We start from the raw sequence: 20062 nt of genomic DNA on the forward strand, positions 1-20062 counted from the left end.
ATTAGGCCCGTAGCCTGCGCCTTTTAAACGTAGACACGTTTTTATTCATTTCATTTTTTTAGCACAGCCAGCCTTTAGCTCCTTGTTTTTATATTTTAATCACCTGTTTCACTCCGAGAAGACATAGTTGTTCACCGCAAATTTTATCAGCCATTTGTACACATTTCACTTGAGGCCCGTTCCAAGCTGTCATTTCGGTAATCTAACTTGTATCGCTGCTCCCAGAGCTCAGTAGCCAGGCCCCAGTTCCTGGAGACATTAATAGGTCAGGCCTATTCTTAGAGCATCGCAGGATGTGTTATATAAACATCGGCCCTGCCAGCCTCCCCAGGCATGGGGTCAGGATCACTCCCTTCGATCGGGAGGGACAGAAGGGTTACCACCACGATGGTCTCAGATTTTAGACACAGGGTGTAGGTAGGAATCTTTGGGGCTTCTAGGATCATGTATAATGGTGGGGATGTTTATCTCTTCACACTCATAGTAATGATCATCACTGTATTAAGCTTCTTCTGCCTTATCATTGCAGCCCCTGCTTTTTATAATAGGGTGCAGTTCCTTCAACAACTGCATTGAAATCCAGTTTGCATCTCGTGTCCTGCCGTGGCATGTGTGAGTCACTGAGTAACTGAGTGAAAGGGATATGATCTGTTCACCACGACTTCCACGAGGAGTCAGTATCAGGTTGCCCCAAATCACCTTTCTTTTTCAGAGTTGGGTGAGGCACTGAAGAGTGAACATAAATGGCTGAGTGTTCACTGGTGCACAACAGGCACAGACTCCGTCTGATACAAGTTACTATTTGAAGTATCATTCCTGTACAGCGCTCCAAAGTGAGACTGACATAATCAAGGCTCAACAAAACTACAATTAAACAAGACCACCTCAGTGACATAGTCAGGAGGCTCAGATACATGAGCGGTGTGATCGCAGGGGCAGATGTATCAATAGTGTAGCAGGTGCAGTGGCACCAGGACCCAGAAGTGTGATAGGGCCAGAGCACCCACACTATAGTTGTACATGTCTCGCTTGCAAGAGTTATTGTCTCCTACAAGGGGCTTGGAGCCCGCCCATTGCTTACCATTTGTTAGCATCATTGTCATTTTTACTTGCTGTCTCACAATTGGCCAGAGCGTGCCGGTTTCACTTCCTGTTCTTTTGTGCGGAGCATGGACCAAGTACTATGTTGCAGCCAACACTGGCCGAGTCACAGTGCTTCTTTTCCATCCCATTGAACATGTTGCCCCTATGGCCCTCAAGCCAATCCCCCTACCCGTTGATCACATCATAGCATTTTATAGGTCGAGCGAGCAAGCACTTTTTGACCTGTTGTAAGTATTCTGTGGGCTTTAAACCACACCCATTTCACACCCTTCACTTTCACTCCTTCTTGCACTTGCCTTTGAAAAATCCCTTGATGTAATTGGTAAATGCTCCATGTTTGTCTTGCCGTGCGGCAGTTTTGTTACCGCCTTGCAGACTGACCCTGTTACATGGATTATTGCACAGTTGCGATATACTTTAGCGTGGGCAAACTATTTTTTTCTTTTGTCTTTCCCCTTCGTGCTCCATGGAGGCCATGGCGCTCACAGTGCAGAACAGCAGTGCAAACTCCATTGGTGGTATTGAAGCGCTGGTCACATTGTTCACACTAGAACCTAATCAGAGTAATTTCTTTTGGCTATCCCTTTCATGCGCTATAGCTTTCACAAAAAACACTTGTAATTGATAAACGCTTTATGTAAAAAACCCAGAAATCCTCAAAGCGGCTCTCCAGGAACAGCGGGAGAACTGATACTACAATAGTCCCTGCAATGGGGAAACTCGCCCCATAATGCTTTGCAAGCATTCTTTTACACATTTTTTTGTCAATAACCCAGCCTGTGGGTGTCCTATGACAATGAGACAACCACCAAAATGTATAGTACGACCCACTCTTTCTGTCTACGTCATCGATGGGTCCACACACTAGGTTAGTGGGGACCCCAAAATAATAACCCATCCCACAATTCAGTGTCTTTGTAAGCTCTCTTATAGCTCAAACTTTTGTTTTGCACCTGCAAGTGGTTTGTGTTTTAAGAACCTTGGGCCAGATGTAGCAAACCATTTGCGACTCGCAAACGTCGAAAATCGCCGTTTGCGAGTCGCAAACGTGGGTTTGCTATGCAGAAATGCATATTGCGAGTCGTTACCGACTTGCAATATGCATTTCCGACTCGCAAATAGGAAGGGGTGTTCCCTTCCTATTTGCGAGTCGCATCCTACCGGCATCGCAGTTACCATCCACTTCAAGTGGATGGTAACCCACTCGCAAATTGGAAGGGGTCCCCATGGGACCCCTTCCAGTTTGTGACTGGACCCAAAAATATTTTTTCAGGGCAGGGAATGGTCAAGGGACCACTCCCTGCCCTGAAAAAATACCGCAACTAAAGGTTTCGTTTTTTTTTTAAGTGCAGCTCGTTTTCCTGTAAGGAAAACGGGCTACACTTAAAAAAAAAAAACTGCTTTATTTAAAGCAGTCACGAACACGGAGGTCTGCTGACGACAGCAGGCCTCCATGTTAGCGAGTGCCTATACTCGCTATGGGGCCGCAATTTGCGACCCACCTCATGAATATTCATGAGGTGGGTCATTGCGACCCCATTGCGAGTCGCAGTCGGTGTCTGAGACACCGTACTGCATAGCAATTTGCGACTTGCAAATTGCGAGTCGCAGGGACTCGCAATTTGCAAGTTGCAAATTGCCGATTTGCTACATCTGGCCCCTTGTATGAAAAAATATTCCAATAGGCCTACTAGCCAATTAGTTATATGCAGGGCCACTGGAATTATGTGGCAAAAAGGACCAAAATATGTGGCAGGGTTGACCAATTAATGTGGCAAAAGAAGTCTAGTTATAAATGTACAATGCCAATAGCTCCACCTCAACTAAATGTGAGACCTATTGTATTGCAAAAGCTTGTTCCTAACGTTTAGCCAAGCAGCCTTACAGCATGGCTAAAAGATAGTGGCAATGCCAAAGCTCTCAGATAGGGAAGATCTATTGGCGATGCCATTGCTTGTTGACTACCAAGCGACAGGATGAGGGTCTCACTTTTTTTGTTAGCTTTGGGTCTGGTGGCACCCGTACCATGACAATGTGTGTTGGGTCCTATTGACACAAAGTACAGAAACCGGAAGTGGTCAGAAAGGGAGGCTGTACCAAGTAACAGGGTTGCTAGATCACAGAATGCTGCAAGGGCACTTCTTTGAATTAAACATATTTAAGTTACATTGTACATTTATACAACTTCAAGCAAAAGGAAATGACGTCCTGTGCTGAGAATCTTAGAATGCCAAGGTGAGGTTTCAAGGTGGTGGATCAAGTGTGCACTTCCCCTCACTCACTCCGTACGCCACCATGCATGGCTCGGTACTCCATCACACACAGCTCAGTGCTCCTCACACACGGCTTGGTACTCCATCACACACGGCTCAGTGCTCCCCCACACACTGCTCAGTGCTCATCACACACAGCTCCGTACTCCATCACACACGGCTCAGTGCTCCCCCACACACGGCTCAGTGCTCCATCACACACTGCTCAGTACTCCATCACACACGGCTCAGTGCTCCCACACACACTGCTCGGTACTCCATCACACACGGCTCGGTACTCCATCACACACGGCTCGGTACTCCACCACACAGGGCTCGGTACTCCACCGCACAGGGCTCGGTACTCCACCGCACAGGGCTCAGTACTCCACCGCACACGGCTCAGTACTCCACCGCACAGGGATCAGTACTCCACCGCACAGGGATCAGTACTCCACCGCACACGGCTCAGTACTCCACCGCACACGGCTCAGTGCTCCATCACACGCAGCTCAGTGCTCCCCCACACACGGCTCAGTACTCATCACACACGGCTCCGTACTCCATCACACACAGCTCAGTGCTCCCCCACACACTGCTCAGTGCTCCATCACACATGGCTCGGTACTCCATCACACACGGCTTAGTGCTCCCCCACACACGGCTCAGTACTCCACCACACACGGCTCAGTGCTCCCCCACACACTGCTCAGTGCTCCACCGCACAGGGCTCAGTACTCCACCGCACACGGCTCAGTACTCCAGCGCACACGGCTCAGTACTCCATCGCACACAGCTCAGTGCTCCCCCACACACTGCTCAGTGCTCATCACACACGGCTCCGTACTCCATCACACACTGCTCAGTGCTCATCACACACGGCTCCGTACTCCATCACACACGGCTCAGTGCTCCCCCACACACTGCTCAGTACTCCATCGCACACAGCTCAGTACTCCATCGCACACAGCTCAGTACTCCATCGCACACAGCTCAGTACTCCACCGCACACAGCTCAGTACTCCACCGCACACGGCTCAGTACTCCACCACACACGGCTCAGTACTCCACCACACACGGCTCAGTACTCCACCACACACAGCTCAGTACTCCACCACACACTGCTCAGTACTCCATCACACACGGCTCAGTACTCCATCACACACGGCTCTGTACTCCATCACACACGGCTCTGTACTCCATCACACACGGCTCTGTACTCCATCACACACAGCTCAGTGCTCCCCCACACACAGCTCAGTGCTCCCCCACACACTGCTCAGTACTCCATCACACACGGCTCCGTACTCCATGACACACAGCTCAGTGCTCCCCCACACACTGCTCAGTACTCCCCCACACACTGCTCAATACTCTGTCACACCTTGCTCAGTACTCCATTGCACAATGCTCTGTACTCCATCACACACGGCTCAGTACTCATCACACGTCTCAGCACTTCACCACACACAGCTCAGTACTGCACCAAACACAGCTCAGTACTCCACAGCACACAGATCAGTAACACACTGCACATGGCTCAGTACTCCATCTCACACACCACTCAGTGCTCCCCCACACACTGCTCAGTATCCCACCACACACAACTCAGTGCTCCCCCACACACTGCTCAGTACTCCACCACAGGGCTCAGTACTCCACCACACACTGCTCAGTACTCCACCACAGGGCTCGGTGCTCCACCACACACTGCTCAGTGCTCCACCACACACAACTCAGTACTCCACCACACACTGCTCAGTACTCCACCACAGGGCTCGGTGCTCCACTGCACACTGCTCAGTACTCCACCACAGGGCTCAGTGCTCCACCACACACTGCTCAGTACTCCACTGCACAGGGCTCCACCACACACCGAGTACTCCACCACACACTGCTCAGTACTCCACCACAGGGCTCAGTGCTCCACCGCACACTGCTCAGTACTCCACCGCACACTGCTCAGTACTCCACCACAGGGCTCAGTGCTCCACCGCACACTGCTCAGTACTCCACCGCACACTGCTCAGTACTCCACCACAGGGCTCAGTACTCCACCACACACTGCTCAGTACTCCACCACAGGGCTCGGTGCTCCACCACACACTGCTCAGTGCTCCACCACACACAACTCAGTGCTCCCCCACACACTGCTCAGTACTCCACCACAGGGCTCAGTACACCACCACACACTGCTCAGTACTCCACCACAGGGCTCGGTGCTCCACCGCACACTGCTCAGTACTCCACCACAGGGCTCAGTGCTCCACCACACACTGCTCAGTACTCCACTGCACAGGGCTCCACCACACACCGAATACTCCACCACACACTGCTCAGTACTCCACCACAGGGCTCAGTGCTCCACCGCACACTGCTCAGTACTCCACCGCACACTGCTCAGTACTCCACCACAGGGCTCAGTGCTCCACCACACACTGCTCAGTACTCCACTGCACAGGGCTGCACCACACACCGAGTACTCCACCACACACTGCTCAGTACTCCACCACAGGGCTCAGTGCTCCACCACACACTGCTCAGTGCTCCACCACAGGGCTCAGTGCTTCACCACACACTGCTCAGTACTCCACCACAGTGCTCAGTGCTCCACCACACACTGCTCAGTACTCCACTGCACAGGGCTCCACCACACACTGAGTACTCCACCACACACAGCTCAGTACTCCACCACAGGGCTCAGTACTCCACCACACACTGCTCAGTACTCCACCACAGGGCTCAGTACTCCACTGCACAGGGCTCCACGACACACAGAGTACTCCACCACACACTGCTCAGTACTCCACCACAGGGCTCAGTGCTCCACCACACACTGCTCAGTACTCCATCATACACAGCTCAGTGCTCCCCCACACACTGCTCTGTGCTCCATCACACACGGCACCGTACTCCATCATACACAGCTCAGTGCTCCCCACACATAGCTCAGTACTCCCCCACACACTGCTCAGTACTCCCCCACACACTGCTCAGTACTCCATCACACATAGCTCAGTGCTCCCCCACACACTGCTCAGTACTCCATCACACACAGCACCGCACTCCATCACACACAGCTCAGTGCTCCCCCACACACTGCTCAGTACTCCATCACACACGGCTCAGTACTCCACCGCACACTGCTCAGTGCTCCACCACAGGGCTCAGTGCTCCACCACGCACTGTTCAGTACTCCACTGCACACTGCTCAGTACTCCACTGCACAGGGCTCCACCACCCACCGAGTACTCCACCACACACTGCTCAGTACTCCACTGCACAGAGCTCCACCACACACCGAGTACTCCACCACACACCGAGTACTCCACCACACACTGCTCAGTACTCCACCGCACACTGCTCAGTACTCCACCGCACACTGCTCAGTACTCCACCACAGGGCTCAGTGCTTCACCACACACTGCTCAGTACTCCACCACACACAGCTCAGTACTGCACCACACACAGCTCAGTACTCCACCGCACACTGCTCAGTACTCCACCGCAGGGCTCAGTGCTCCACCACACACTGCTCAGTACTCCACTGCACAGGGCTCCACCACACACCGAGTACTCCACCACACACAGTTCAGTACTCCACCACAGGGCTCAGTGCTCCACCACACACTGCTCAGTACTCCACCGCACACTGCTCAGTACTCCACCGCACACTGCTCAGTACTCCACCGCACACTGCTCAGTACTCCACTGCACAGGGCTCCACGACACACAGAGTACTCCACCACACACTGCTCAGTACTCCACCACAGGGCTCAGTGCTCCACCACACACTGCTCAGCACTCCACTGCACACTGCTCAGTGCTCCACCACACACTGCTCAGTGCTCCACTGCACAGGGCTCCACGACACACAGAGTACTCCACCACACACTGCTCAGTACTCCACCACAGGGCTCAGTGCTCCACCACACACTGCTCAGTACTCCATCACACACGGCAGCGTACTCCATAATACACAGCTCAGTGCTCCCCACACACAGCTCCGTACTCCATCACACACAGCTCAGTGCTCCCCCACACACAGCTCAGTGCTCCCCCACACACTGCTCAGTACTCCATCACACACAGCTCAGTACTTCATCAAACACAGCTCAGTACTTCATCAAACACAGCTCAGTGCTCCCCCACACACTGCTCAGTACTCCATCACACACAGCACCGTACTCCATCACACACAGCTCAGTGCTCCCCCACACACTGCTCAGTACTCCATCACACACGGCTCCGTACTCCATCGCACACGGCTCAGTACTCCACCGCACACGGCTCAGTACTCCACCGCACACTGCTCAGTGCTCCACCACAGGGCTCAGTGCTCCACCACACACTGCTCAGTACTCCACTGCACACTGCTCAGTACTCCACTGCACAGGGCTCCACCACCCACCGAGTACTCCACCACACACTGCTCAGTACTCCACTGCACAGAGCTCCACCACACACTGAGTACTCCACCACACACCGAGTACTCCACCGCACACTGCTCAGTGCTCCACCACACACTGCTCAGTACTCCACTGCACACTGCTCAGTGCTCCACCACAGGGCTCAGTGCTCCCCACACACAGCTCAGTACTCCACCGTACACTGCTCAGTACTCCACCGCAGGGCTCAGTGCTCCACCACACACTGCTCAGTACTCCACTGCACAGGGCTCCACCACACACTGAGTACTCCACCACACACTGCTCAGTACTCCACCACAGGGCTCAGTGCTCCACCACACACTGCTCAGTACTCCACCGCACACACCACTCAGTGCTCCCCCACACACTGCTCAGTACTCCATCACACACGGCTCAGTACTCCATCACACACGGCTCCGTACTCCACCACAGGGCTCAGTGCTCCACCACACACTGCTCAGTACTCCACTGCACAGGGCTCCACCACACACTGAGTACTCCACCACACACAGCTCAGTACTCCACCACAGGGCTCAGTGCTTCACCACACACTGCTCAGTACTCCACCGCACACACCACTCAGTGCTCCCCCACACACTGCTCAGTACTCCATCACACACGGCACCGTACTCCATCACACACGGCTCCGTACTCCATCACACACGGCTCAGTACTCCACCGCACACTGCTCAGTGCTCCACCACAGGGCTCAGTGCTCCACCACACACTGCTCAGTACTCCACCGCACACTGCTCAGTATTTCACCACAGGGCTCAGTACTCCACCACACACTGCTCAGTACTCCATCACACACGGCACCGTACTCCATCACACACAGCTCAGTACTCCACTGCACAGGGCTCCACCACACACCGAGTACTCCATCGCACACAGTTCAGTACTCACTCTTTCATTTGTACTCATTCATTGGATCACTAACCCGCCCCTTGATGCAGGAGGCGTTCGCTACTGACTCACACGTGCCCACTCACCGCATTTGGCGTGTGTCGCCCTCATTTCACCCATCTACAGGCCTCACAGAGCACAGACTTTAATGGGGTCACCCGCTTCTCACACCTGTCACCCCCAAAAAGGTGTTCATTCTCCCTTCACCTTAGTAGGGTCACCCTCTTCCACATCAGATGTCACCCACATACTTGAGTCAAGAGGTTGACAAGCAGGGTCGGTACTCACTACTCTTGGAAGAACTTGGCGGTGCCGTACTGGCCGATCTCATCACCCATGTCCAGCAGCTGGGCCACCGCATCCTCCATGTATGTCAACACGTGAGTCTGCGCTGAAAGACATGAGAACACAGGAGGGTCACGTGTGAGTTGTGAGCTCGCCCCAACACTGACCATTCATTACTTCCTCTCCCACTTCCTGGTCCCAGTCCTTACTAACATGAGGCACATGTAGCTCTCAGGGAGGGTGCACCCCCAGCTCCTCTAAAACCAATAACCATTGGCAAAGTCAAACATCCTCTCCCACTTTCTGGTCCCAGTCCTTACTGATATGAGGCACGTGCAGATCTGAGGCAGGCAGCCCAAAGCCACTGAGAAATAAACAACCATTGGCAAAGCCAAACATCCTCTCCCACTTCCTCCTCCCAGTCCTTACTAACATGAGGTACGTGTAGGTCTGAGGCAGGCAACCCGCAGCCCCCCAGAAATAAAAACTATTGGCAAAGCATGACATCCTCTCCTACTTCCTCATCCCAGTCCTTACTAACATGAGGCACATGTAGTTCTCCTAAAACAACTAACCAGTGGCAAAACCAAACATCCTCACCCACATCTTCCTCCCAGTCCTTACTAACATGAGGCACGTGTAGCTCTTCTAAAACAAGCAACCATTGGCAAAGCCAAACATCCTTAGTCCTTACTAACATGAGGCACGTGTAGCTCTTCCAAAACAGAAAGCCATTGGCAAAGCCAAACATCCTCACCCACTTCCTCGTTCCAGTCCTTACTAACATGAGGCATGTGTAGCTCTCAGGTGGGCCCCCGCGACCCCTCTCAAACTAACAACCATTGGCTAAAGCCAAACATCCTCACCCACTTCCTCGTCCCAGTCCTTACTAATATGAGGCATGTGTAGCTCTCAGGTGGGCCCCCGCGACACCCCTGAAACTAACAACCATTGGCAAAAGCCAAACAGACTCACCCACTTCCTCCTCCCAATGCTTACTACCATGAGGCATGTGTAGGTCTGGGGCAGGCGGCCCCCAGCCCCCTATAAGAAACCACCATTGGCAAAAGCATTACATTATCACCCACTTCCTCGTCCCAAACCTTACTAATATGAGGGATATGTAGCGTCCCTAAAACTAACAACCATTGGCAAAGCCAAACACCCTCATCCACTTCCTCATCCCAGTCCTTACTAACATGAGGCACATGTAGGTCTGAGGCAGGCATTCCACGGCTCCCCTAAAACTAGCAACCATTGGCAAAGCTGAGCGGTCTAGCTTTGGTAAGCTTTTGGAAAGGTGACAATGAACCCCAAACTTCTTCCAGAAAGGAAAGTAAGTGAACCTCAGTGACATGCTGTAATGATGATTATTCGTGTTGAAACAGTTTGATGCGGACCCAAAAACGTACAACTCTCCGTCTTCCAGTCCAACACCAACTGCCGCAGTGACTTTGTAACATCTAGCGCATAGAAGCTCGAAACCTTAAGCCTATCACATAAATATCATCTCCTTCCAGCTGGAGCCAAGATGGCGACTGTAGGAAAGTACCATCTTGCCTGGCATGTTACCCCCATTTTTCACTGTATATATGTTGTTTTAGTTGTATGTGTCACTGGGACCCTGGTAACCCAGGGCCCCAGTGCTCATAAGTGTGCCTGAATGTGTTACCTGTGTAGTGACTAACTGTCTCACTGAGGCTCTGCTAATCAGAACCTCAGTGGTTATGCTCTCTCATTTCTTTCCAAATTGTCACTGACAGGCTAGTGACCATTTTTACCAATTTACATTGGCTTACTGGAACACCCTTATAATTCCCTAGTATATGGTACTGAGGTACCCAGGGTATTGGGGTTCCAGGAGATCCCTATGGGCTGCAGCATTTCTTTTGCCACCCATAGGGAGCTCTGACAATTCTTACACAGGCCTGCCACTGCAGCCTGAGTGAAATAACGTCCACGTTATTTCACAGCCATTTTACACTGCACTTAAGTAACTTATAAGTCACCTATATGTCTAACCTTTACCTGGTAAAGGTTAGGTGCAAAGTTACTTAGTGTGAGGGCACCCTGGCACTAGCCAAGGTGCCCCCACATTGTTCAGAGCCAATTCACTGAACTTTGTGAGTGCGGGGACACCATTACACGCGTGCACTACATATAGGTCACTACCTATATGTAGCTTCACCATGGTAACTCCTAATATGGCCATGTAACATGTCTATGATCATGGAATTGCCCCCTCTATGCCATCCTGGCATTGTTGGTACACTTCCATGATCCCAGTGGTCTGTAGCACAGACCCTGGTACTGCCAGACTGCCCTTCCTGGGGTTTCACTGCAGCTGCTGCTGCTGCCAACCCCTCAGACAGGCAGCTGCCCTCCTGGGGTCCAGCCAGGCCTGGCCCAGGATGGCAGAACAAAGAACTTCCTCTGAGAGAGGGTGTGACACCCTCTCCCTTTGGAAAATGGTGTGAAGGCAGGGGAGGAGTAGCCTCCCCCAGCCTCTGGAAATGCTTTGTTGGGCACAGATGTGCCCAATTCTGCATAAGCCAGTCTACACCGGTTCAGGGACCCCTTAGCCCCTGCTCTGGCGCGAAACTGGACAAAGGAAAGGGGAGTGACCACTCCCCTGACCTGCACCTCCCCTGGGAGGTGTCCAGAGCTCCTCCAGTGTGCTCCAGACCTCTGCCATCTTGGAAACAGAGGTGCTGCTGGCACACTGGACTGCTCTGAGTGGCCAGTGCCACCAGGTGACGTCAGAGACTCCTGCTGATAGGCTCCTTCAGGTGTTAGTAGCCTTTCCTCTCTCCTAGGTAGCCAAACCCTCTTTTCTGGCTATTTAGGGTCTCTGTCTCTGGGGAAACTTTAGATAACGAATGCATGAGCTCAGCCGAGTTCCTCTGCATCTCCCTCTTCACCTTCTGATAAGGAATCGACCGCTGACCGCGCTGGAAGCCTGCAAACCTGCAACATAGTAGCGAAGACGACTACTGCAACTCTGTAACGCTGATCCTGCCGCCTTCTTGACTGTTTTCCTGCTTGTGCATGCTGTGGGGGTAGTCTGCCTCCTCTCTGCACCAGAAGCTCCGAAGAAATCTCCTGTGGGTCGACGGAATCTTCCCCCTGCAACCGCAGGCACCAAAAAGCTGCATTACCGGTCCCTTGGGTCTCCTCTCAGCACGACGAGCGAGGTCCCTCGAATCCAGCGACTCTGTCCAAGTGACCCCCACAGTCCAGTGACTCTTCAGCCCAAGTTTGGTGGAGGTAAGTCCTTGCCTCACCTCGCTGGGCTGCATTGCTGGGAACCGCGACTTTGCAGCTACTCCGGCCCCTGTGCACTTCCGGCGGAAATCCTTCGTGCACAGCCAAGCCTGGGTCCACGGCACTCAAACCTGCATTGCACGACTTTCTAAGTTGGTCTCCCGCGACGTGGGACTCCTTTGTGCAACTTCGGCGAGCACCATTTCACGCATCCTCGTAGTGCCTGTTTCTGGCACTTCTCCGGGTGCTACCTGCTTCAGTGAGGGCTCTTTGTCTTGCTCGACGTCCCCTCTCTCTGCAGGTCCAATTTGCGACCTCCTGGTCCCTCCTGGGCCCCAGCAGCGTCCAAAAACGCCAAACGCACGATTTGCGTGTAGCAAGGCTTGTTGGCGTCCTTCCGGCGGGAAAACACTTCTGCACGACTCTCCAAGGCGAGAGGGATCCGTCCACCAAAGGGGAAGTCTCTAGCCCTTTTCGTTCCTGCAGAAACCTCAGCTTCTTCTGTCCAGTCGAAGCTTCTTTGCACCCGCAGCTGGCATTTCCTGGGCATCTGCCCATCTCCGACTTGCTTGTGACTTTTGGACTTGGTCCCCTTGTTCCACAGGTACCCTAGATTGGAAATCCACAGTTGTTGCATTGCTGGTTTGTGTCTTTCCTGCATTATTCCTCTAACACGACTATTTTGTCCTTAGGGGAACTTTAGTGCACTTTGCACTCACTTTTCAGGGTCTTGGGGAGGGTTACTTTTCTAACTCTCACTATTTTCTAATAGTCCCAGCGACCCTCTACAAGGTCACATAGGTTTGGGGTCCATTCGTGGTTCGCATTCCACTTCTGGAGTATATGGTTTGTGTTGCCCCTATCCCTATGTTTCCCCATTGCATCCTATTGTAACTATACATTGTTTGCACTGTTTTCTAAGACTATACTGCATATTTTTGCTATTGTGTATATATATCTTGTGTATATTTCCTATCCTCTCACTGAGGGTACACTCTAAGATACTTTGGCATATTGTCATAAAAATAAAGTACCTTTATTTTTAGTATAACTGTGTATTGTGTTTTCTTATGATATTGTGCATATGACACTAAGTGGTACTGTAGTAGCTTCACACGTCTCCTAGTTCAGCCTAAGCTGCTCTGCTAAGCTACCATTATCTATCAGCCCAAGCTGCTAGACACCCTATACACTAATAAGGGATAACTGGGCCTGGTGCAAGGTGCAAGTACCCCTTGGTACTCACTACAAGCCAGTCCAGCCTCCTACAGCGACCGAGTCGGACGCCTAAGTGAGGAGCTCCGACTCTGACCCGGAGAAATGATTCTGTAGGGCGCTCCCGACCGGGAGATCGAATCCCTGTGGAGTGCGCCTGGTCCTGGGGTCATCCGCGGAACCGCGGGTCTGAGCGGGCCCGCATAGGAGCGGGGGACGCACAAAGAGCCGGGACGGGTGCACGGTCACGAGGCTGCGTAATGGCGGCGCCCCGGAGGCTTGAGCCCCCGGTGAAAGAAAAGTGAAGCACCCCAGGGCGGCGGAGGTAAGGAGCCGGGGGCCCTTGGCGAGGGGGAGGCCCCGTGGAGTGAGTCCCGAGCACCGGTGCGGCTTCTCCCCTCGCCGCTGCGTGTCCCTCCTCCCCCCTTCCCCCATCCGGCCGAACTGAGAGGAGAGAGCCGGCGGGCCTCTCCTCAGCGGGGCGGATCGCCCCCACGAATTAAAAACGAGGGGACACGGTGGAATGGTGGCGCTGCGTTCGGGTGCCGCAGCCGGCCCGGGCGCGAAGAAATCATAAAGGGATCGCGAAAAGGGCAAAAAGCAAGGCCTCGTGGACTCCCGCCCAATCTGAGGGTGTAGCAGCCAACCACAGCGGTGATAGCCCCCCCACCGCTTAAAGCAAGGGAACAACTGCCTCTCCCCCCCCCCACCAGAAGTGCGGAGACAGCGGGGGTAAAAGAAGAAGAGGGAGCAACAACGTGGACCGGTGAACAACAGCTGAGGGGGCAGTTCAACCAGGAGGCTCCCCCCTCCTCCCCCCGCGCCATTGCCCTTGTTAACACTGGCCTTCCCCGCAGGCCTTCCTGCACTGCGTAGGTGGGGGCCTGCAGACACACGCGGGGTGGGGTCGGAGGAGGACTATTGCGGGCACCTGGACCCCCCCCCCCCCCCGGGGGCTCTACACAGGGTGGGCACCCTGAGGGTGCACCTACACGCACCCTGGGACCAGAGCACCCAACCAGCAGCACCAAGACCCCCCCCAATTGCTCTAACTGATCCAGCACAAGCTCCCACAGATAGAACAGATAAAGAGGGCCCACAAGCAGGTTATAGGGGCCTGAAGAAGGCATTACACGTCGGAAGGAGAACCGGTGCTCTTGGGGCACCCAGTCGCTCTAGAAACACATAACTAAGCTGCCCCCTGGCTGCGGGAGTTACACAAAAGGAAAAACAATGGCTGGGAAATCTAAGTCAGCTAAAAATCAAGAACGAACTGCGCCCGGCCCTGGCGCCCAATGACCAACAGCAAATCCTAACCTTGCAATCACTGGAGAGTACACTCCAATCCCACTCTATGCAGTTCAAAAAGTGCTAAAACTAAAAATAGACACAGTATCACAAGATCTAAACCTACTAGAGTGGATCATCGGAACTTGACAGAGAGGGTGAAAACAACGGAGGACACCCTGAGTAAGACGAGCCCTACGGTCTCGGACAACCAGAAACAAATCCAACGCCTGGACGCAGAGGTGAAGATCCTATGGAGGCGTGCCGAAGAAGCAGAAAGCAATAACATTCGCTTCGTGGGGTTCCCTGAGCACCTACCAGAACAGTGCTCGGAACTAATCATAGAGCAGTGGCTAATTAAAGAAGTACTGAGCGGGTCCCCCTCGAAGTTCTTCTCTGTTGAACGGGCGCACAGAGTCCCAGGAAGACCGCCATTACCGGGTCAACCACCCAGACCATTAATAGTGAAACTCTTGAATTATAGGGACCGAGACCTGATACTGCAGCAATTCCGCTGCAAAGGCCTATTTCGACATGAGGGCTCAGTGGTCCATGCCTACCCAGACTTCACTCAAGAAGTACAGAAACAATGGAACTCCTATGTGAAAATTAAACGACGACTCCGGGAACACAATATCAAATACGCTCTCCTTTTCCCTGCCAAATTGAGGGTGATTTCAGAAGAACGCACTCATATGTTCACCTCCCCCGAAGATGCCTGGACCTGGATGCACGCTAAAGGTATAGCAAAGACTAACGAAGGAGTGAATGAAGAGGAGGAATGGATGACCTCCACATCGAGAAAGCGCAATAAGAGATGCCACAAGGGTCAACCCACAGAGAGACAGGCAGTGGAGGAAAGAGCAAAAGTGTTAAAAGAAACCCCGTTACTAATGCACAATTCTTTCGAGACACTCAGGTCGGGCCCCCTGGCGGGCTCGGAATCGGCCAGCTCGGACTCAACGATTACAGATGCGTTCAGGGGCCCAGAGGTTACCCCTAGAACTGCAGATGAACTGTGAATGGCAATAACAAATCGGCTACCTCAATCCTGACAGGGCAGCAAGCGGCTGGGGTACAGTAGAGACCGCAACAGGAATCGAACTGCCAGCCATGTTGGCTATAAAGAGTATCTTTTGAACGATTAATCCTGTCCGCTGTGGGGGGTACTGATATGGATAGCAGGCGGCGTCCCGTTTGTCCGAACCTCGTATAAATTAGACCCAGGGGGCAGATATGTAATAGTGGAGGGACAACTAGACCGGAGACATTTAACGCTCATAGGGATTTACGGCCCCAACAACGCACTGGCGGGTTTTCTGGAGACACTCCGGCACTACTAGTAAACCCCGCAGCCCCGGCCATATGGGGAGGTGATTTTAATAGCTTACCGAATGCAGCGCTGGACAGATCAACCCCCCCCCCCAAGAAAGGTATAACAAACAGAAGCGCTAAGAGCCCCCTGCAGATATGGGTAGAAGATATGAGACTTTATGACTTATGGCGCAAGCAACACCCCCGACAGAGAGAATACTCATTCTACTCAATACCCCACAAAGTACATACTAGAATAGATATAATATGGGGTACTACTGATATATGCACATTGTCGAGCGGGACAGAATACCTGGCTAAGACACTATCGGATCACTCACCGCTCAGAATGATATTAAAATGGGGGGAGCTCGATCAGGGATCCCTACATGGCGTTTACAGCCAGAAGCACTCCAAGATCAGGCATACTCAGACGGACTGGACACAGCGCTGAGGCAGTACTGGGAAATTAACACAGACTCCGCGAGCTCAAGGGCGGCAGAGTGGGAGGCGCATAAGGTGGTAGTCAGGGGGTACTGCATGTCGTCCACTTGGGAGGTTAGGCGCACTCTACACTCGGAGATTAGTAACTTAGAGAAGGAATTGAGAACACTTGAAATAGCGGTGGCACGGAAGGATGCACCCTACACCGTATTAAAAGAGGCGCGTATAAGATATAAAGAAGCAGATTCTCGCCTCCGTAGGCACGACCACAAATATAATTTGATGCAGCAGCAGTCGGAGGGAGACAGGTCAGGCAGGCTGCTGGCGTGGCTCCTGAAGGAGGACCGACAGCAGTCTCCGATAGGGGCTACAAAACTAGACAACGGCGAGACGGCCTCCACGCAAACTGAGATAAATGGGGCGTTCAGGGAACACTATATGAACCTCTACGCCAAACGAGCGGCCTGTACACCTGCACAGCTCACAGCCTTCCTTGCAGGATCCCAATTAGCACAATTATCTCAGGAAGACGAAGAGAAATTGGAGGCCCCACTGAGTGTAGCGGAATTAAACATAGCATTAGCACAGATGCCCAGGAATAAAGCACCGGGAATAGATGGCCTTCCACTAGAATACTACGCGAAATACTCGAATCACTTAAAGCCTCATCTGCTGAAAGTATATGAGGAGGCCTGGAACCACAAGGCATTGCCCCCCACGCAAAGAGAAGCCCTGATAGTGGTCCTGCCCAAGCAGGGGCGGGACCCCACAGGCGTTAAATCCTACAGGCCATTATCACATTTAAACACTGACTGTAAAATCCTGGGCAAAGTATTGGCTAATAGGTTGGCGCCCGTCATCCACACTTTGATACACGATGACCAAAATGGCTTCATCCCCAGACGTAATACCTTTCTAAATATCCGTAGACTAATGGGAGTGCTGGGGGGCACCTCACCAGGGGCGCATGAGGAAATGGTGCTCTCGCTGGACATTGAGAAGGCATTTGACACGCTGGGGTGGGACTTTTTATTTGCCAATATGCGAAAAATGGGAATCGGCCCTAAATATATACAATGGGTGCAGACACTGTACTCCAAACCACAAGCACGCGTGAAAACAGGGAGAGTTTTATCTGACAGCATCCCGATTGCTCGAGGTACCAGACAGGGGTGCACCCTATCCCCCTTGCTATTCGCAATAGCAATGGAACCACTGGCGACCGCCTGCGGATGATGGAGGACAGCTGGGGCATACTCAGGAATGGGGCGAAACATATAATATCTTTATATGCAGATGACGCCTTAATATACTTGCGGAAGGGAAGCGAGACGATCCCGCTGGTAATTTCACTCCGGACCGAATTCGGAGAGATGTCCGGACTGGTAGTGAATTGGGTAAAATTTGCGTGTTCCCCTTGTCCGCACGGCCTCTGTCAAATAGAGAAACATCCCCGACTGGGCACCTGAAATGGTGCTTTGACTCATTCAAATACCTGTGAGTGCAAATATATCACAGATCAGAGGACCTTAGGGATGGAAATTTGGGGAGAGCATTTGCCTCCATAAAAGGGTCGTTACGTTTCTGGAGTAAACTACCGCTATCACCGATGGGCAGAGTGGTGATAGCAAACATGCTGATATTACCTAGGCTTCTATACTACTTTGCGGCACTGCCGCTTTTGATCCCCAGGAGCTTCTTCCGCGACCTGAACGGAGCTTTGTTGCAAATCATATGGGCGGGGGCAGAGCGCGCGTCGCACTCACTACGCTGCAGCGCCCAGTGACTGCGGGCGGTCTGGGTGCCCCTAATTTTGAACGCTACTACGCGGCTACACAGCTACAGTGTATACTGAGCTGGATACATAGGCCCATGTTGGTGGAATTGGCATGGGTATTGACGAATTGACGCGGCACACCCTTGGTCGCTTGGCTGGCAACCAGGTCTCCGAAGGGGGCGACCGACAAACCACTTATGCTAGTGGCGCATGCATGCTGGAAGAGATATATCCAAAACGGCTGCCACACGCTCCCCTACTCGCCTCTTGTACAGTTGGGCGCACTCCCTGGCTGGGAAAGAGGAGAAAGAAAACGCTTGTTAGTTGCCTGGACAGAGGCGGGCATAGAGACGATAGGTGACTGCTTCGAAGAAGGGAAATTAATGCCTTTTGATTCGATACAGGACCTCAGTTCAGTAAATCCTGGGCAGTTCATGACATATTATGCCATATGCCACTCCTTCAAGAAGATGTGGTTGGCAGGGAACCAAGAACCGGTGATCTCCCCAGCACTGCACCATATGTTGCAATACGACAGCCAGTCGAAGGTCGTGTCGAATCTATACAAAACTCTGAACAAATACCCCGCACCCAACCTGGAAAATGCACGGGTGAGGTGGAACGATGTTCTTCCAACCCCGATCTCGCAAGAGGAATGGCCAAACGCACTACACCACACACAGGGGGTATCGAGAAACCCCAGGTTTCGCTAAACGCAATTTAATTCTACACATCAAGCGTATCTCTCCCCAGCCAGGATTAAACGAATGCTCCCCAGCTCGGACCCAACCTGCCCAAGACGTCAGGCCCCGCTGGCACACTTTTACCACATGGTTCGGGAATGTGCCCGGGTGAACAGGGAATGGAGCGGGATAGTGGAGAGGGTATCGGAGCTGACGGGGTTGGTGCTCACAGCAGACCCTAAATCCTGCCTGCTGGGTCTGAGACAGAGAGACAAGAAACATAAGCATTTACATAAATTCACAGCCTAGCATACGTGATGTACAAAAGACTGATAGCGATGAACTGGAAATCGGCCTCTGCTCCGGATCTGAAAACCTGGCACAGCATGACACTGAGATGGGCTAGCGCAGAATTAATGGTGCTGCGGAAATCAGCCGGGGAGGGCAACAGCATACAGGCAGTGAGGTCTGGGAAACTTTAATAAGTAGACTAGAGGGCAAAAGCGATGAGAAACCGCCATGAACCGGAACATATAGCGACCCTAAGACAAACATTCTTTTACCTAACAGATCCCCATACTTCGAGTAGGCCTGACGAGTCAAATTCCACAGCCAGAGGACGCTCCCACGCCCACCTCCTCCACTAGAAGTAACCTACAGTGACTATTCAGAGTGGATCTAGGGCCCCTCACAGGAACACAAGTTAATGGGACCCAGATACCACAAATTGCTACCAAACTGGGTCTCCCCCACGATAGCAATAACCACAAGACCCAATAAATGAACATAACCAACCCAGGGCACACAAGTCTATTAATCTCTCATGGTAAAAGTGATCATTTAGAAACCGCATTTGTAATCCCTTTAAGCAAAATGACGAGACCTCAGTTAAGTTTTTATTGTTAATCTGTGTGATAATAGTGTAATAGATCTACCATATCCTGAAACTGCAAATGCTAAACGTTGGAAATGGATCTAAAGTGAAAATGCAATAAAAATATTTTTAACAAAATAAAAAAAAAATCATCTCCTTCCAGCTCTACAAACATCTTCCTTCTTTAAATAAAACAAAAATATAAAATGAATCTGTAATATCAACAA

The 20062-nt window shown here is 52.2% G+C and overlaps 1 protein-coding gene across 1 annotated transcript in view; it reads right to left on the reverse strand.

Moving 5' to 3' along the window:
* The window catches only part of CSTPP1 (centriolar satellite-associated tubulin polyglutamylase complex regulator 1), a 289355-nt gene that overhangs the window by 230159 nt on the left and 39134 nt on the right, over positions 1-20062 (reverse strand). Inside the window, exon 2 of the mRNA XM_069221679.1 lies at positions 8981-9083. Within this exon, the coding sequence (XP_069077780.1) occupies positions 8981-9083 (103 nt within the window). The remainder of the gene's footprint in view (positions 1-8980; positions 9084-20062) is intronic.

This window comes from Pleurodeles waltl, chromosome 3_1 (assembly GCF_031143425.1).
Source record: "Pleurodeles waltl isolate 20211129_DDA chromosome 3_1, aPleWal1.hap1.20221129, whole genome shotgun sequence".
Lineage (NCBI taxonomy): Eukaryota > Metazoa > Chordata > Amphibia > Caudata > Salamandridae > Pleurodeles > Pleurodeles waltl.